General features: G+C 38.6%; 1 protein-coding gene and 1 non-coding gene across 3 annotated transcripts; one reads left to right on the top strand and one right to left on the bottom strand.

Moving 5' to 3' along the window:
- Positions 1-9,967: 9,967 nt before the first annotated feature.
- MRPS36 (mitochondrial ribosomal protein S36) lies at positions 9,968-19,120 on the top strand. 2 transcript variants are annotated; one of them, XM_036887930.2, is made up of 4 exons: positions 9,968-10,113; positions 17,100-17,163; positions 18,159-18,343; positions 18,853-19,120. In XM_036887930.2, exons 1-4 carry the CDS (start codon positions 10,072-10,074, stop codon positions 18,868-18,870), a joined length of 309 nt encoding a protein of 102 aa, XP_036743825.2. In that variant the 5' UTR covers positions 9,968-10,071; the 3' UTR covers positions 18,871-19,120. The 2 variants fall into 2 exon arrangements, with proteins under 2 accessions (XP_036743825.2, XP_057350619.1); XM_057494636.1 differs by lacking the exon at positions 9,968-10,113 and adding an exon at positions 10,121-10,347 and having other exon boundaries at positions 17,104-17,163.
- On the bottom strand, positions 16,496-16,602 carry LOC118913755 (U6 spliceosomal RNA). The gene has a single exon (XR_005025321.2). It is a non-coding gene; the product is annotated as a U6 spliceosomal RNA (small nuclear RNA).
- Positions 19,121-20,502: the final 1,382 nt, after the last annotated feature.

The raw sequence follows: 20,502 nt of genomic DNA, 5'->3' as shown, positions 1-20,502 counted from the left end.
GGCCTTTGATGATATCAAGAAAGCCCTCCTCTCAGCACCCGCTCTAGCATTGCCAGACGTAACTAAGCCATTTGTCCTTTTCGTGGACGAACGGAGCGGAGTAGCTCGAGGAGTGTTGACCCAACAATGGGGACCTTGGAAGAGACCTGTCGCCTATCTGTCAAAAAAATTAGACCCCGTGAGTAGTGGGTGGCCTGCCTGCCTGAGAGTAGTAGCAGCTGTGGCCCTCCTAGTTAAAGATTCTGACAAACTAACACTGGGACAAAAACTCACTGTGGTTGCTTCACATGCGTTGGAGAGCATAATCCGGCAACCACCCGAAAGATGGATGTCAAATGCCAGAATGACTCACTACCAGACCTTACTCCTGAATCGTGATCGTGTAGAATTTGCCCCACCCGCCATCCTAAACCCAGCTACTCTGCTCCCCGATTTGGAAAAAGAAGTACTTCATACCTGCCAGGAAATCCTGGCTGAGGAGGCGGGGACCCGCCAGGACTTACAAGATCAGCCTTTAGAAGGACCAGGACTCCTGACTTGGTATACAGACGGGAGCAGTTACATTATGGATGGTAAGAGAATGGCGGGAGCTGCAGTAGTAGATGATAACCGAATCGTATGGGCCAGTGGACTTCCAACGGGCACTTCTGCACAGCGAGCGGAGCTCGTCACTCTGACTCAGGCTCTAAAGATGGCAGAAGGTAAGAGACTTAACGTCTATACCGACAACCGATACGCTTTTGCCACTGCTCACATACACGGGGCTATTTATAGACAGAGAGGGTTATTGACTTCTGCCGGGAGAGATGTTAAAAACAAACAAGAAATTTTAAATTTGTTAGAAGCCATCCATAGACCTAGAGAAGTGGCAATAATACATTGCCCTGGGCATCAAAAAAGTGACTCTCTAATAGCTCAAGGAAACAGAAGGGCAGACCAAGCTGCAAAACAAGCAGCCCAGGGAATGAATATCTTACCCCTCCAAGTGTACCCGGAGGCCACTTGTATTAAGAGCTTCCAGTATACACCCGAAGACCTCGCTTGTATAAACAAATTAAAGTTTAAAAATTCCTCACCCCACGAGATATACAAGTCTGAAAAAGGGAGAGTTGTCCTGCCTAAGAGAGAGGCAGAAGAATACTTATGGCAATTGCATCAATTGACACATTTGGGAGCAAAAAACCTAAAGACCTTGGTTCAAGACTCCCCTTATCATGTTATTAGATTAAGAAAACTGGCTGACGAGGTTGTAAGAAATTGTGTTCCCTGCCAATTAGTAAATGTGAGTAAAAATCCAGTAACATCCGGGAAAAGACTTCGAGGGGATCGCCCAGGAGCTTACTGGGAAGTTGACTTCACTGAGATCAAGCCTGTTAAGTATGGATATAAGTACCTTCTAGTTTTCCTAGACACATTTTCAGGATGGACAGAGGCGTTCCCCACCAAAACTGAGACAGCTCAGACGGTGTCTAAAAAGATCCTTGAAGAAATATTTCCCAGGTTTGGAATCCCAAAGGTAATCGTCTCCGACAACGGCCCTGCCTTTGTTGCCCAGCTAAGTCAGGGATTGGCCAAGATTTTGGGGACGGATTGGAAATTGCATTGTGCATACAGGCCCCAGAGCTCAGGACAGGTAGAAAAGATGAATAGAACTCTAAAAGAGACCCTGACTAAATTATCCATAGAGACTGGTTTATATGATTAGTTGGTCCTCCTTCCCTTCGCCTTATTCCGAGTTAGAAACACCCCCAGCCGTTTTAGACTAACACCCTTTGAAATAATGTTTGGAGCCCCGGCTCCACTAAATGCAGCTCACCTCCACGTATCCCCTGAATCTGTGACTAATAAGTTTCTGCTTGAAAGGTTACGGGCTCTGGAAGTTGTGCAGAAAGAAGTGTGAGCCTCTATCCGAGAAGCCTATCGGCCAGAGGACATTTCAGTACCTCACCCGTTCCAAGTGAGAGACTCTGTCTACGTAAGGCGACATCGAACGGACAATCTTGAGCCTCGGTGGAAAGGACCCTTCATCGTCCTTTTGACCACACCTACAGCTGTGAAAGTAGATGGCATCTCTTCCTGGATACATGCTTCACATCTGAAGAAAGCGCCTCAACCAGACCCGGACTGGCGAGTAATTCGAACTGATAACCCTCTTAAATTTCGCTTGTGTAAAAATGATTGTGTCACTAACAATTCTAATTCTGATGACCCAGTTACTTCCCACCTTCCAGAACCCTAACCCCCATGAACCCAGGTTACTCACATGGCAAATCATTACCCCGGCTTCCCAACAAGTAGTAGTCCAGTTAACAGGACAACACCCTAGGGGAACTTGGTGGCCTACCCTCACTGTAGATTTGTGCACTCTCTTCAAACAAGACCCATGGTATGAAGATAAAGTTGGGGTACCCGGATGTGGTACTCGAGATTATACAGTGCATTGGGGCTCTGGGACCATGAAAGAGCTCCAGAATACCTGCTTCTATGTATGCCCAGCCCCCTCAGCCGATAGTGCCAAGGCCTCACAGTGTGGTGGGAAGACAGATTTTTTCTGCAAAAATTGGGGTTGTGAACAAACAGGGACATGCCATTGGCTGACAGGAAGCGCAGGGAGATCTCCTCTAGGCCTCATAAAAATCCAGTGGAATACCGCTCGTGCCCAATGCACGACTAATCCCACCTGCAACCCTATTGACATCTCTTTCACAGATGCAGGAAAAAGGGCAACAAACTGGGAAAAAGGGCTTATGTGGGGACTAAGACTCTACCAGAGTGGCTATGATAATGGAGTCTTGTTTATGCTCAAGCTTAAGATAGAGACTCTTCCGGCTGTCCCAGTAGGACCCAACGCTGTCTCGCGGGATCAACCGCGTCTCCCAGCCCCAGCCCCAAACAGGCCCTAGCCCCACCTATAGACTCTGCCACCACTCCCTCCACCTCCACTCTTAGCCGAGTCACCTCCTTTCCTGGCACCGGACAACGCCTTCTCAATCTCCTTGAAGGGGCTTTTCAGGTCTTAAATACCACCAACCCTAACACTACTGAATCCTGTTGGTTGTGTTTCTCTTCTGGGCCGCCTTATTATGAAAGATTGAGATTGTTAGGCAGTTTTAACAGGACAACCCGTCACGAGATCTGTAGCTGGGGAAGCCACAAGAAGCTAATTCTGACTGACGTAACTGGAAGAGGAAAATGTTTAGGTTCAGTCCCTCCCACCCATAAAGCTTTGTGTAATGAAACCATAGCTGTGACCTCCTCAGGTGAAAATGAGTATCTAGTCCCTCCTCCCGAAGGGTGGTGGGCTTGTAACACTAGAGTGACCCCATGTGTCTCTACTTCTGCCTTCAACTCCTCCCGCGATTTCTGTATCGTAGTTCAGTTGGTGCCCAGGTTGATGTATCATGATGACCTCTCATTCGTAGCTGAATTTGAACCTAGGCATAGATATAGGAAAGAGCCGGTCTCGCTGACCTTAGCTGTGTTGTTAGAGATAAGAGTCGCAGCCGGAGTAGGAACAGAGACAGCTGCTATTATCCAAGAGAACCAACATTATGAGAGACTAAGGACAGCTATTGATGAAGACCTAAAAACCATAGAGCAATCCATTACTAAACTTGAAGAATCTCTGACTTCCCTCTCTGAAGTAGTCTTGTAGAACAGACGAGGGCTGGATCTGCTGTTTCTAAAAGAAAGAGGATTGTGTGCAGCTTTAAAAGAAAAATGCTGCTTTTATGCAGACCATTCCGGAATAGTAAGAGATTCAATGTCAAAGCTTAGGGAGAGGCTAGACCAGAGAAAGAGAGAACGAGAAGCCGGCCAAGGGCTATTTGAATCTTGGTTCACTAGGTCCCCGTAGTTTACGACCTTGATATCCACTCTGGCTGGGCCCTTACTCATCCTTGTGTTGCTCCTCACTTTAGGACCCTGCATATTGAATCGGCTGATAACTTTTGTTAGAGAAAGAGTGAGTGCCGTTCATGTACTAATGTTGAAGCAACAATATTATTCACTCACCCAACAAGAAGATACAAACATTCCATGATTAGAATGCCCTTAAAGAGAAGTGGGGAAATGTAGAACCTGAAGAATCAAAAGTTAGCATAAGCACAGCCATCTTAAAGGCTCAAACACCATTTTCTAACCTAGAAGGAGAAAAATTACTAGAACTTTGAAAAACAAGTTAGTCAGCCAGTGTTAATTGTAGTGACCTTTAGTTAGCCAACCTCAATCAGTTAAGCTTATCTTGCTAGAACCACCCTAAACATTCCGAAAGTGATTTTATCTAATCAGACCCCCAGGATGAGGCGTCAGCCAAAAATTTATGTGTCTATGAAAAAAAAAAAAACACTGTATTGTGACTGTAGAAAATACTGCCCCTTTGAAAATGCTATAAAAACTTCTGGCTTTGTGAGTTCGGGGTCCTCGCTGAGACCCGCTGCGTCGGGCTAATGCATGGACCCCAGCTAGCTGGCCTCTGAATAAATTCCTCTTGCTTGTTGCATCAAGAGACGCCTTCCGTGAGTGATTTGGGGCGGCGTCCTCCTCTGGGAGAATCCAACACATGGATATTTTTTGGACATTTCTGCAGTCCCAAATTTCATCTGGAATACCCGTACCTTTGTTTGTCAACCAAAATATTAGAAAAGTTAGAAAAGCATGTGCATATCTTTATTTTTTTAACTGCCAGTTGTATTTTATTCAAATAAATCTTTTTAGATTCATCTCACTACAGATTTTTTTTTTGAGATATAATTTTCATACAACACTGTGTAAGTTTAAAGTATACAATATGTGGATTTGTCCACCATGGCATTAGCCAACATCTCATCTCCATCATGCCACTTAGTTACTTCTTTCTTGTCATGAGAACATTAAAATCTAATCTCTTAGATCTTTGAAGTATATAATACAGTATTGTTAACTATAATTATAGCACTGTGCATTAGATCTTCAAAACATTCATCTTCTAACTGCAGATTTGTACCCTTTGACTGGTATTGCTCCATCCCCCACCTCCCATCCACATCTCTGAACAGAGACCCAAATAAAGCACCTCAGCCTTGAAAAAGAAAGAAAAAGAAAAACATATCCCAAGCATTAACAATTGTGGTTATTGTAGAGGAATTGTGACCTTTTTTCTTTTGTATTTATGTATTTTCATGCATTGCTTTTATAAGTTAAAAAATAAAATAATAGGCATAGAAGCCACAGGGCATAAATCTGCAAAGAAATAAAAAGCTAACCTTTTCAAACAATATGGCTTCTCTCTCACTTACCAACTTTACATTTCCCTGTATGGCCCCGGAACATGATTGGTTAGCCAGAGACAGTAAGATTCCTCAAGGGAGAAACAACCTAAGAGGCACAGTCGGAGGGGGGCCATCAGGTGAGAAATTGGGGATCAACAGAGGTGAGGCTTAGAACCTCACACCCCGTCCTGAGAGAAATCTTCTGCATCCGTGGATGTTTTATTGCCCTTGTCTAGCTTGGATTAACACATAGTCTACAGGCACACACCTGATCATCTACATTTGCTCTCTTACAACACTAAACTATGTGTTCTACCTTTATCTTGCATCTACCTACCACCTCAGCATTTTATTTAAAATAATAATAATAAAGGGAGAAATGTGGTATCCACATATAAATCAAGTATAAAAATCAAATGAATATTCATATTTGAACTGATTGTTTATAGTTCATAATGTGTGATCAAAACCGAAAGTTTCTGTGATGACTGCCCTGGTACTGTTCACCATGTAAGAACTTATTCACTATGTAAGAGTTTGTTCACCATGTAAGAACTTGTTCGTTATGCTTCAGAAGATTGGAGACTGACGAAAATTAGGCTTGGGGTAAATTAATGATTGTACATTGAGCATTGACTCCCCTTTACAGAATTTTATTGTTAACAATCATTTGATCAATAAATATGAGAGATGCCCTCTCAAAAAATAAATAAAATAATAAATGTTACTGTTATTAAAAAATAGAACTTGCCACTTTCTGTAGCATCCCATTCCATTTTTGGAAACCTTTAATTTGAGCTCTTTATTAATTTGGAACTGTTGATCATTTTTATACACAATGTAGTATGTTAACATTCTTTTAAGAAGGACTTAAAACATGAAAAGATGCACTAATAGCATTTGAAATTCGTTCTTTAGATCAATAACAAATACAGAGATTTACCTAAATATGAATTCTAAGCTCTTTTCTTTGGAACATTTATAGTTTTACTTCATTTGTTTCTCTTTGCCACAGTATATTTTTAGAAACCGCTTACATAAATTGTTGTACAAGTTATATTTTTCTTACAGAAAAACATTATTCTGGGAAATACCTTCCTGATCCAAAGATACAGCATTAAATCATAGAGGCACACTTTATTAGAAATCCCAACTCTATTGGTCATGAGCATCATCTGAAAACCTCTGCATTTTCTTGGGATTTTACTGCCCTGTGTGTTCCCTTAAAGCCCAACTCTGAGAGAGAAGTTGTATTAATCATTTTTTCCTGAAATCATGCTGAATTACAATCCTAGGACCCAAGCCACATCCGAAACATACTCACATTTAATGACGCCAAGTTAAATTACACAAGCACATTTAAAGTTTCTACTTGGAGGAGGTGTACATTATTTCCACCCAGGTTCCATTGACCAAGCCAGCATCACTTGGGCCGGAAAGTATACTTCTCCCACAGCAGGGGAGTACTGGGTTTCAGAGTGGGGAAGGAAAATACTTGCTGAAAAGAATACAGTCTGCCACAGTCTGCTATCTTGGTCTTAAATATATTGACTTCTCTTTTGCAAGTAAAAGACACACCCCTCCCCAAGGAAGATAAGCTAACATGTCATCCAGTCATAAATTTCAAAGTTCAGGCTCTTAGGATAGTCTTCCACATCAAGTACGGATTTGACTCTTCTTGATCGGGGATCCTCGAAATGAAAAGACAAGTTATATTGCTTTACACATCCGGGAAGCAACCGTGGTCAATTCTATGGCAATTCTGAAATCATGCTAGACAGATGAGAGAGGAGGTGCCCTTCCTTGGGAAGAGGGAACACTACTCTGCCCTTTGGGAGGGTCTCCCTTCCATTACTAATCTCAGCTTTATCTGAAGAGGGAATTAGAGAGTATGCCTTTGAGAGCAACTTTCTCAACAGGAGGCCCAAAAATCTTTTGTTTTCATCTATATCGGGTCAGCAAACCATTGCCGACCAGTCGCCTGTTTTTGTAAATGTTTACTTGGAAAAAGCCACACCACTGTTCCTGCATTATCTGTGCTGCTTTCCCTCTACAGTACTGTAATTGAATTGATACAAGTAGTTGCAACAGAGATTATTGGTGCACCCCCCCTTCCATTATTCAAGTCATCGACTTGAAGAAACCAATTGCCCTGTAGAAAGTTCTCTATTGTGATTTGTCTGATTGCTTCTTAGTAGGGTATGTAGTATTCCTGTAAACTAGAAGTTAGCTCTAACTGCTTTATTAAATGTAGTTTCAGATTTTTTTATCAAGAAAATTCACAAGTGTGGGTACTTTATATTGCATCACATCAGGAGTCTGTCACGCATGCTGAGTTCTGCCTAACAGATCTACAGCCAGTGTCAGGAACACGGTTCATGGAACAAGAAGGAGTCAAAGTCAAGGTAAAATGGGAACATTAAAAAGACAAGACAAGTGGTTGAATCAGACAATGTTCTTTGGGTCCACGAGGATAGCCATGTAATAGCACTGAAGATACAAAAAATCATGGGACCTGAGCAGAGTGAGTAATCAGATCTGATGGCAGGAGGCTGATTGAAACAGCCTAGGATTTGGGGATTGATGCAGTTTGCTGCCTCAGCTTCAACTACTTTAATCATTTTCATTCTAGAGAAAACTAATCCAGAAGGGGTCTAGATGGGAATTCTGTAAAGGAGTATGAATGACAACACTTAGAAATGACCCATTAGTAGAGAAAAATCAGCATTTTGCTGTCAGACTCCCCCAAATAAAATCCATATTAATATGGCCCGTAATTTACACTGTGTTTAATAGTTTCTGCATCTATCATCAGGTATTCTCAGGAGACTTTTTGTATTAGAGAACTTGGAAAGTTTAACAAAAACTAAACCATAGGACTTCTTTGCCCATTTTCATCTCTTTCTAAAATGGAAATGAAAAATGTTTTATATAGAAAAGCCAAGAAAGTTTATCTGTGTCTTCTAAATGACTTAAGAATGAAAATCTAATATTGTAGGTTTTCACATGGAAACTTCCTGTAAATAAAAAGTCTGGGTACTGGGAATCTAAGCTGTTGCTGCTTATGAGCTTTTTTCCCCCAACTTTATTGAAGTCATCAAAAAATAAAATTGTAAGATTCTTAAAAGTGTACAATGGAATAATTTGATATACATACATGTGTGAAAAGATTCCACAACATTTCCATCACCTCACATATTTGCTTTTTAATAGGAATATTTAAGTTCTCTTAGCAAATTCCAGTTAGACAGTAGTGTTCTCAACTATAGTCACAACTTTTGAGCCTTAAGAACACATTAGTGTATCTGTTTTCATCAATGGTGACAAAATTCTTGTTAAAAATAGGTTTTATTTTTACAGCAGTTTTAGGTTCACAGCAAAAACAAAGTACAGAGTCCCCAAATACCCACTGCTGCCAGATACGCCCAACTTCCCATACTATCACAATCCTCTGCTAGGGTGGTATATTTGTTATAAATGAACCCATATTAATGTGTCATTATCACCCAAAGGTTGTGTATTCTATGGGTTTTGACAAATGGGTAATGACAAAAATATATGTATCCACCATTGTATCATACAGTGTTTTCACTATCCTGAAAATCCCTTGTGCTCTGCCTGTTCTTCCTTCTCTCCCTCTAACCCCTGGCAACTACTGATCTTTTTACTGTATCCATAGTTTTGCCTTTGCAAAATGTCATGTAGTTGGAGTCATTCAGTGTGTAACTTTTTTCAAATACCATCTTTTACTCTCACCAATGATGTACATGAATGCCTCTTTTTCTACAGCCTCCCCAGAGTGTGTTGTCCAAAGACGTTGGCCAATTTGATGAAAAGAGTTTCAATGTAGCTTAAATTTTTCTTAGAATGAGTGAGATTTAATGTCTCTTAATATTTTTAAGGCCGTTTGTATTTCTTTTTATGTTAACCGTTCATATCTTTTGCCCATCTAATCATCTTATCAATCTGATTTTAGAATATGTGCTACTAAAACAAGCTTTGAAAGCTTTTTAAAAATAGATTTCTGGTTTCCTCCAGAGATGCACTGAATCAGAAGGGACTATATACTTGGGCTAGTAACTTATATTTCCAAACTCCCCCACATTTAGAAAAACTGACCTAGAACATCAAAACAAATTGTCACACTAAATATTTATAGTAGCTTAAGGCTACATTATCTTAAAAGTTTTATTAAATGGCCACAACATGTTGTGTATCAAAAATTATAATGTAAGTATTAATTATTCACCATAGAATTTAATATAATTTGGGGGTAATGATGTAGAAGCCTTAAATGTCAAAAGAAAAACTTGAATCCTCTCAAACTTGAAGCAAGCAGCAGTTTAGTATCAGGACTAATGGTAGAAAACAAACAAAACACCAAATCTAAGCAATGACAATAAGTAAGGGTATATGAGGTGGCCTTGTATACACCCGGAAAAAACCCACCCTTTCCGAGCTTGCCGCTCCTCAGGTTGTAACATGATGGTTGATTTTAGGAAGCCACGAGAGTTTGTATTACTTGGTTTCAGATTAAATTTTGTACTATACAGAAATTAGAAACTCTTCCTGGAGAGGAAGTGGTCTTGGATCACTTATAGACAAGAGTAAATAAACCCAGCATCATAAACCTTCGTCCCCAAAAAGAAACAATGGGAAACACGTGGGTGGGTTCCTACGCGAGAAAAGGACTCTTCCTGCGGCCGGAACGCCCGCTCGCCCCTCCCCGTGACGTCGCAGGCAGGCCCGCCCCCAGCTGCCCGTGACTCCCGTTATCGCTGTGGCTCGCCAGCGCCCCGGAAGCTGCCCCTTCTCGGGGGTCATGATGGGCAGCAAGATGGCGTCTGCCAGCAGGGTCGTTCAGGTAAAGAGATTCAGTCTCTTTTCCCACCGTAGGCGATAGGGATGGTGCTGACAGTAGCCACCGCGCCGGGGAGAAAAGGCGGTAGCGGAGGCAGCGCGGTGACCGCGGCCCTGTGGCGGTGCCGGGAGGGTGTGGGAGAAGTGGACCTTGCGCCCACTAGGTCGGGTATTGAGCCTAGGGCTGCAGCTGAGGGCTCGAGCCAGGCCGCGGGAGTGCTGCCATCTCAACAGGTAGGTGCATGACTGCTCCGGTGTCCCTGGACTGTCCTCCGCCAGGACCTCCTTAGCCCTCCTAGGAGTCTGCGAGCTAGGCAGGCAATCGCGTGGCCAATCAGCGTCTTGATTGTCAGTGATGTCCGGGAACAGCCAATCGGAAGGAGGGCGGTAGCGGCGAGTGCCGGGAAGCGAAGCCTGTATCTGAACTGACCCAGTGTCCCTTCAAGGTCTTGGGGATGGCCTGAGAATTAGCCCCGCGGGCAGCGTCCTCGTCCTAGCCGGGATTTCCCTCACCAGTGTAAGCGTGTGGTTACAGGCCAGATGAGGGGAATAGAAAGGGAAAAAAAAGTACTAATATGTAATAGGCTGAGTGTTCGTGCCTGGCCGCGGGAGTGCTGCATCTGAGCAGGTAGGCAGGCACATTGCTGCTCCGGTGTCCCCGGACTGCCCTCTGCCAGCGTCTCTTTAGCCCATTAGTGTTGATTTTGCAAGTTTTTTTCTTCTGAGTTTAGATTGGCTGCTAGAGGAGCTTTATTGTTAATCCACACATCAGTTACTAACTCCTAAGAGCTTTTTGTATTTGCTTCTCCAGCTGTGGTCTCTAGCTTGAATAGGAGAGGTAAAATTGGCATATAAAGAGACAAACTCTCCGCTTTTGTGGTTGGTTTATACAATCTCTTAACTCTGAAAGTGTATTATGATTAACTTCTGTTCACTTTATGATTAACTTTTAACTTTGATATGAGAGGTCTTTGTATGTTGCACAAATATAGCTCTTAAAAGACCTTTTCTTAAAGTTTGTCTGCAAGATAATCCTAGATTCCTGTCTTTGGTCCCATTGCACCAAATGATTTTCACTTATTCATTCACTGGGGTGTTACCAAGCATTAACTAAAGATTCTGTGAGGACAAGAACATCTAACAGAGGACTGGTATCCATAATATATAGCCCAATTTAAAAATGGGTTAAAAACTTGATACTACACAAAAGGAGATATCCAAATGAGCAGTAAGCCTGTGAAAAGATGCTCAACTTCATTACTTGCCAAGAAAATACAAATTAGTACCAGGAACTACTACTACACTCACCAAAATGGTATGTTAAGAAGACTGACAGTAATATCAAACAAGTGATCATCAGAATGTGAAGCACCTGAAACCCTCATACATTGCAGTTAGGAGTATAAAATGGTATGGCCACTTTGGAAAACTGTTTTGTCAGTCATTGATAGTTAACTTACCTAGTCTGTGACCCAGCAATTCTACACCTAAGTTTATACCCAAGAGAAAGAAGTTACATATACCTATAAAAGGACTCATATGAAAATGTTCATAGATACCTTATTCACAATAACCCCCAAACCAGAAACAATCCAAATGTCCATTAGAAGGACATACTGTGGTGGATTTGCTATAATGGAACAGTACACAGCAATAATAAAGAACGAACTACTGATGTTTTAAAAAGATACTGTGAGATATACAATAAGGAACACTCTCCTAACAGCTGCAAAGACTTGTACTCGGATATTCATAATACAGAGCAGTATGTTCTAACATTATGTAATAATTACATGTTACATTACCAGAATTTATTGAGTGCTTTTGTGCCAGAAGTCTACTCAGTGCTGGGACTACAGTGCCGACAAGACAGACGTGGTGCCTCCGTAGAACTTAGAACTTGGCTGTGGATCCATCCTTGAAGAAAGAGCAGTATTTCAACAGACTGCCTAGCGCAAACTGATGGGAATCCATAAAGCATGGTATCTACATTAAGTAGAGGAATTTGGCTGGACTACAGGATATTCTGAAATAATTTTAGAAGATTAAGTTACAGAAATTCATGCCTGCTGTATGCTAAGCAGTATATATTTGATATTGTTGGGCTGATGGAATAGCAGAAAGTTGATTTTACCATTAAGGAAATCATTTGGCTGTATGAGACACAGAAGATGGGTGATTGGATTAATTCAGGGTTTGGAACGTAGAAGTGAGGTGAAAATAAGCTTCCTGCAAGGAAGTTGAGTGCAGATAAGAGAATGTTGAATGGACTGTGGGCTCTAGGATAGATAAGAAAGGAAATCAAGTCAGGATGGAACCAACTGACTAGGAGAAAAGGGAATGATAAAGGAAATGAAAAGCTTGATGAAAATAATAGTGGCAAGTAACAGAGAAGAGAGTTACAGGTTAGAAGGTTGTAGGGGAGGTTGGATTTTAAGTTAAGATTTTAGGGATGGTTATGAACTCCTTAAAAAATAAATTGAAAAAAAAAGAACCTTTAAGAAGTAAACACTAAACCAGAAGGAATATAAAGGTAGGTTGGCAACTCAGAAGTCTTGATTAAGGAAACAGTGATGAAAAGAGAAAATTGTTAAAAAATCACAGGTTAATGAAGAAAGATTAAAAGGATTCAGAGAAAGTGATAGAAGACAGGAAAACACAACTTTTGAATAGTAAGCAGTCTCTGGAAAAGTAAAAGCAAATAGAACAAATTCTAAAACCTATTCTATAAAACTTTCCTGATAGAAAAGTTAAACCTGTACCTTGTATTTGAGAGCATTGACCCAGTATGGGTATATTCTAGTAAAATCATTAGATTTTAGAGAAAAAAGAAGAAATCCTTTGGGGATGCAGGCAGGAAGACCAAACACTTAAAAGAGAATGAAGAGAGTTTTCAACAGTAATTCATAAAGGAGGACATGTGGATAACATTTAAGGTAGTTAAGGAAAGAACGTGTGAACCAAAGATTTATCCAGCCACATTGACCTTCAAGTATAAAGGCCACAAACTCTTCTAAACCTTTAATAACTCAGGGAATATTACTCCCTGGAGCCCTTCCTACTAAATCTCCCAGAGAATGAGCTTCAGATGACTAGGGAATACTTAACTGTATGTGGAGTTATTTCCGTATAAGAACTACATATGAACACTGGATGTATTTAACTGTGGAACTAAGATTTTAAAATGGAGATAAGGGTGAAAGACGTTTGGTAATACTATTTGTTGTGATAGTATAGATTTAATATAACTTTAAAATTGGAGGAGTAAGAGGAAGAGTATACAGAAAATAGAGTAAGCTTTCTAATTGTCTCTGGGTATTATCTGGTAGTAAAAGATGAGGAGGGAAGGTAGAAAAGAGATTACTATCATCTACTTTCATTTTTTTCTCATAATAATGAACCAACAGATAATATCTTAAAAAGAGACAACTAAGAGTATTATCTAACAGTAGTAACAGAAACATTATACAAAGGTATAAACTAAATTTCACACAAATGAAAGCAAAGAAAAAGATCATATGACAAAAGAATTTATACTTAAATAATCATAAGAGGACATGACAGAAATATACCAAACTTGTGAGTTATATCTGTAAATGTAAATGGTCTAACTCCTCTTTCAAAAGTATTCTCAAATTGGTTAACAAGTGAACATCCAATGCTATGCTGCATATAAGAGGCACGGCTAAAACTAAGAGACTTTGAAAGGTAAAAATAAAAGGATTGTCAACTGATCTTTGACAAAGGAGCAGAGGCAATAAATACAATGGAGAAAAGGTAGTCTTTTCAATAAATGGTGTCAGAACAACTGGGTATCCACTTGAAAAAAATCTAGACCTATACTCTTTACAAAAATTAATGCAAAATGCATCATAGAACTATATATAAAATGCAAAACTGGAACTCCTACAAAATAACATAGGAGAAAATACCAAAGGCATAATCCTTGAAAGAAATAATTGATAAGCTGTGTTTCATTAAAATTAAAAACTTATGGTCTACAAAAAACACTGTCAAGAGAGTGAGAAGACAAGCCACAGACTGAGAGAAAATATTTGCCAAAACATGTCAAATAAAGGACTGTAAACCAAAGGTGTACAAAGAACTCTTCAAACTCAACAATAAGAAAAACCCTGATTTAAAAATGGGCAAAAGATCTGAAGAGACCTCACCAAAGAAGATGTACAGATGATAAATAAGCATATGAAAAGATGCTTAACATTATATGTCATTAAGGAATTGCAAATTGAAATGATGACATACTGCTATAAACATAATGGAATGGCCAAAACCTGGCCACTAACACCACAAAATGCTGACAAGAATTTTGGAGCATGCATGGAGCAACAGGAAATCTGTTAACACTGATGGTGGAAATGCAAAATGATAAAGCCACTTCAGAAGGCAGTTTGAGGGTTTCTTACAAAACTAAACATATTTGTACCATATGTTCGTTCAGTCACATTCTTTGATATTTACCAAAATGAGTTCAAATTTCATTTTCACACACAAACATGCACGTGGATTTTTATAGCAGCTTTATTTATAACTGCCAAACCTTAAAAGCAACCAAGATGTCCCTCAGTAGGTGAATTGATGAATTCTGACACATCCAGACAATGTAATATTGTAATATTCAACACTAAAAAGAAATGAGCTGCCAATCCATGAAAAGATGTAGAATTACATGCATATTACGAGTGAAAAAAAGCCAATCTGAACAGGTTATGATAATGTATGATTCCGACTATTTGACATTCTGGAAATGGCAAAACTATAGAGACAGTAAACAGATGAGTGATTGCTAAGGGTTAGCAGGTGAGAAAGGAATGAAAAGGCAGAACACAAATTCTTAGGGCATGAAACTATTCTATATGGTGGATACATGTCATTATACATTTGTCAAAACCAATAGAATGCACCACACCAAGAATGAACTCTACTGTAAAACTTTGGATGATAATGACATGTCACTGGAGTTCCATCAATTGTAACAGATAACTCTAGTGGGGGATATTGATAGTGAGAAATGCTGTAGGGAGGATCGGTGCCCGGTGGTATATGGGAACTGTGTATATTTTCTGCTCAGTTTTGCTATGAATCTAAAACTGCTCTAAAAAAAAATAGTCTATTAAAAATAAAATAAACAGATAGGTGAAAGTATTCCAGGCAAAGCAAATATAGATCAGGAATTACAGTCTTGGTATCATATTTTTAAGTGTACAAAAGCATTGTTGAAATGGATGCCTTCTCATGTACATTTCTCTCTAGTGTATGTGTATGTATGTACACACACACACTCATATGCCTAATAATTAGTCCTAATTTTCAAATGGTGTATTCGCTCACTTGGCAATTGTTGCCTGAGCAACCAGCATGGCTGCAGAAATGTTTTAATTCTCTTGATTCTGACTTTCCAGGAGCTTGGTACCCTGTTATAATTGGCTCATTGAACTGTCCTCTGCACAATACTCTTAAGATATTCAGAGTGCCATGAAAACACATGAGTTTTTAAATCAGATTTTGGAATCAGGGTTAACTTCTTAGAGAGGAGTGATATTTTAGCTGTTTTAAGAGTTAAGCAGTCAGGTGAAAAATGGAGGCATGGAAGTCGGGTGGGATTGGGGACAGATTGCCTAGTAGAGAATACCAACTCAAAGTGAGTGGAAATGGCATAATGAATTAGAAAAATGAAAAGTATTTCAGAAAACCTGGAGTAAAAGGTGCACAAGGCCAGATCATGATAGGGCTTGTGAGTACCAACTATGAGTTTGAAGCTTATCCTGAAAGCTGGTGAACATTTAAAAAAATTATTTAAAAAATGGAAGAGTTGAGCATGTGTTTATACTGAGGGAGACAACTACCTTCCAGCATATTCTCACAGCAGCCGAATTATAGTAGGAAGTTTTGAGGTGCATCACAAGAAGTCTGTTTTCTGTACTCTTATAAAATGTATAATATGTAGTACATATATACAAATATATTGCAGATAAACAAATACATCATTAGCACTAATTAGAAAGCAACTTATAGACTGCTTTAGTTGAAAATACTAGGGACTCTGTTCATTAAAGTCTGACATTGTATATTTAGAAGATTTCATACCAAAAGGCCCATTTAAGGTCCTCCATATCATTATCTGGAATTTTAGGGATAAAACATTAATACTCTTCAAATATTTGTTTAAAAAACAGTATTCTAAAAATATGTATTTTTCTGGGTATAAGAAAAAGACCAAGGGGCTATCAAATTTTTTAATCTGTTTTATGTGGGTTTGGGGGTAGTATTTTCTTATTTGTGCTTTTCTGCATTTTTTTCAAAATTATTCACATAAAACATGTGTTACTTTTGTGGCCAGAAAAAGTTTTGTTTTTTTTTAATTTTTTAAAAATATGGAATGCTTCACGAATTTGTGTGTCATCCTTGCACAGGAGCCATGCTAATCTTCCCTGTATCGTTCCAGTTTTAGGATATGTGCTGCCGAAGCGAGCACAGAAAAAGTATTTTTTAATTACCTAATTTTCAGTATGCTTTTTTATCCTATTCTAAACTGCATAATAGGGAAACAACATTTGATAAAGTCAGGGAACTTCCAGTTCTTACCAAGTAGCAGGGTGATATATAAGTCAGGCAACACAAAATCTGTATTATCTTCTACATAAGGATGTTTTGAGTTCAGTTGGTAATACAGTAAAATGTCTTGTGATATAGGAAGTACAAAGTTATTATGAATAGCAGGTAAGGTAAACAAGTTAATAGTTCAGAGACCAGCTTTCCTGCTTGGGAAAGAGTAAAATAGTAAAATTTAAGGTTGCTGCCAAATATTAAAATTATTTTATTATAAGTATTTGTTAGTACTAGTATTGTTAGTATTATCTAAGCTATTTTAACTAAGGTATCTGTCAGGTTTAGTAGATTGCTTCATTTATAGTTAATGAATATTTTAGTGATTCTTCTTTGTTTTGTGTGCATATTTTCTTTTTCCTTTAGGTAGTCAAGCCACATACTCCACTAATAAGGTTCCCTGACAGAAGAGATAATCCTAAACCCAATGGTAAGTTGTACTTTACTTAAATTTTTAAGAAAAAGTGTACATGCATATTTATACATAAATATTCTATTATAGGCAATATTTCTCATTTTAAAGTCAGGTAGACTGTTGTAGCTTTGATCAAAATGGTACCTTAGGTTGCATGCAAGTAGAAATTAACTTTTTATTACCTCCATGTAGAAAGGTAGTGACTCAAGAGAGTCTCTGAATTTTTAGCGATACTGAGTTTATGTGGGGGAATTTTTGTCCTACCTTTCTTTTCTTCTATGTTTTAGAAGAATCTCCAAAGCTTATATTTTTAGAGAGTGTGAGAAATAATAACCAATCCTGTATTTTTCTCACAACTAATCTTTTTTTCTTTCAGTCACTCATTTATGTAGTTATTCAATCATTAAATATTTCTTAGTTTATCTTAAACCTTAGCAATCATTGCCTATAAAGCAATAGAAGATTCTGAACAAAGTCCTGGTTTTCTCTCACCCTCCTTTTTGCTAGATCCTTGGTCCCTGTTTTTATTATTATAAGGTACTTGATCTTGAATTCACGGAGAATTTTAACGAATTTTATAGGGATATTTTTAACTTACAAATCTTGAAGAATTAAGATGTAGGTGTTAAACAAGCATAAAGGTATTGAGAAAAACTACTCTCATCCATATTTACCAACTTTCTTGTTTCCCGTTGCAAGATACTACCTGTGAACTCCACCACATGAAACTTTAAGTAATGTAGATTATCCAAATGGCTTAAACTCTGTTGCCTAGAAATTTCATTATTTTACCAATTTGTTCAATTTAGTAATTCACTCACTTAAAACTGCCTCATTTGTTTTAAAAAGAACTTGATGAAATCATATATATCTACCCAACTGACTCTATAATACTGACCACTTACCATTATGATACTTATCAAGAATGACTTGATTATTCAATAATACATAACTCAAAATAGTATTTCAAAGTACCTGAATGATTTCTCTAATTTTTTTATAAATTTCAGTATCAGAAGTTTTGAGACCAACAGGACTACCATCTCACTCTTCAATTTCACAGCATTCTAAGGGAAGTAAAACACCAGACTGGCCGATGCATCAGGATCCACCAGACACAGCAGAAATAATAAAAACGTTACCTCAGAAATACAGAAGGAAACTTGTATCTCAAGAAGAAATTGAATTTATCCAAGTAGGTTGTTGCTCTTTATCACAATACTGTACAAAACACCCTAACATTTCTGGCTTTTGAAATTTCATATGCTGATATATATGCTCTTCCGTTGTCTTTTCACCATGCATCTATAGTAAGACTGAGATAGTAAAAAATAAACTATGTCTGAGCCCTCAGTAAAAGTACATGAAGGACTATATGTGTAGAAGTATAATAGGGTAAACAAACAGCAAGCAAACAGCCACATGAAAAAAGCTCTTTATGGTCTTCAGTACTTTTTCAGTGTGTAAAGGGCTTCTGAGACCAAGAATTACAGGACCACTGATCTGGGTCAACCTTGAGGCCCTTCCAGATCTGAATTTTTATAACTGATATGAGTACCCAGAAGCAATGAAAAACCCAAAATTGTTTTTTAAAAACTAAAGGTGATTTGCTTAAAATGATATAAATTTCTGCAGTGGTCATGAAAACATTTGTTCTGTAAATTTTAACATCTTACCTTAACTGCTTTATTTTTTCCTTTTCAGCGTGGAGGTCCAGAATAATCACTGACAGTGTGGCTGCTGTTTGTCATCAGACAAAAGAATAGTCTTTGTAATAAAGGACTTCCAAAATGACAAATGAGAAGTCGTGCATTAAACAATTTTAATAAATATTCTGTAAAAAAAAATGAAATGCAGAAAATTTAGATGGACACTTGTATCTCCTAATTTATGTATCTTGGTCAGCTTCTCCACAGCTTACCTAATTGTTTATATACTTTATCCTTATTAAAGGGTACATTTTGAAATGTTAGCCTATTAATTTACTCATGATTATCAACTATTACCAGTGTTAAACTACTAAAAGCACACAATGTTTAGTAAACTATCAATAGTTTCCCAAAATTTCACTTTTCTTTTAGTTTCTGTTTAGACATGGAAAGAATTTAAAAGGCGGATTTGCTGCTTTTGGGAAGTGATTTTCCTGAAATTGGATGAGGATTAGTGAAATAATGACTCCATTATTTTTAATTCTCTTAATGTTTTTTTCATTCACAAAGGTACTGGAGTATAACTGGCTTAATAAGACTATCCTCCTCTAAATGATAAAAATATTGCCAAGGTAAAACAGACCCTCTGTGGAATTAAGCCTGGAGACTTAACACAAAAGATTTATTTTTTAATTTTTAATTTTGGTATGATTAATCTACAATTACATAAGGAACATGATGTTTACTAGACTCATCCGATCACCAAGTTCCCCCCAGACCTCCCCATTACAGTCACTGTCCATCAGTGTAGTAAGATGCTGTAGAATCACTACTTCTCTTCTCTGTGTTGTACAGGCCTCCCCGTGCCCCCGCCACATTATACATGCTAATCATTATGCCCCCTTTCTTCTCCCCCACTCCCCTTATCCCTCCTTTCACACTCATCCTCCCCAGTCCCTTTCCTTTTGGTAACTGTTAGTCCATTCTTGGATTCTGTGAGTCTGCTGCTGTTTTGTTCCTTCAGTTTTTTTTTTTTTTTTTTTTTTGTATCATTAATCTACAATTACATGAGGAACATTATGTTTACTACGCTTCCCCCTTCACCAAGTCCCCCCCACAAACCCTATTATAGTCACTGTCCATTAGTGTAGTAACATGCTATAGAATCACTACTTGTCTTCTCTGAGTTGCACAGCCCTCCCCGTGTCACCCCCACATTATACATGCTAATCATAATGCCCCCTTTCTTTTTTCCCCACCCTTATCCTTCTCTTCCCACCCATCCTCCCCAATCCCTTTCCCTTTGGTACCTGTTAGTCCATTCTTGGGTTCTGTGATTCTGCTGCTGTTTTGTTCCTTCAGTTTTTCCTTTGTTCTTACACTCCACAGATGAGTGAAATCATTTGGTACTTGTTGTTCTCCACCTGGCTTATTTCACTGAGCATAATACCCTCTAGCTCCATCCATGTTGTTGCAAATGGTAGGATTTGTATTCTTGTTATGGCTGAATAATATTCCATTGTGTATATGTACCACCTCTTCTTTATCCATTCATCTACTGATGGACACTTAGGTTGCTCCCATTTCTTGACTATTGTGAATAGTGCTGTGATAAACATAGGGGTGCATATGTCTTTTGTAATCTGGGCTGCTGTATTCTTAGGGTAAATTCCTAGAAGTGGAATTCCTGGGTCAAATCGTATTT

Source organism: Manis pentadactyla, chromosome 2 (genome assembly GCF_030020395.1).
Source record: "Manis pentadactyla isolate mManPen7 chromosome 2, mManPen7.hap1, whole genome shotgun sequence".
Taxonomy (NCBI): domain Eukaryota; kingdom Metazoa; phylum Chordata; class Mammalia; order Pholidota; family Manidae; genus Manis; species Manis pentadactyla.
This window is presented reverse-complemented; position numbering and strand designations above follow the sequence as displayed.

What these genes read in the sequence shown, in the direction of transcription:
- MRPS36 (XM_057494636.1), top strand. Translation starts at nt 10,155, where the DNA reads ATGGTGCTGACAGTAGCCACCGCGCCGGGGAGAAAAGGCGGTAGCGGA. An exon ending in GCTGCCATCTCAACAGGTAG is followed by an intron (nt 10,348 to 17,103) that starts GTGCATGACTGC and finishes TCCTTTAGGTAG; the next exon opens with TCAAGCCACATACTCCACTA. An exon ending in AGATAATCCTAAACCCAATG is followed by an intron (nt 17,164 to 18,158) that starts GTAAGTTGTACT and finishes TATAAATTTCAG; the next exon opens with TATCAGAAGTTTTGAGACCA.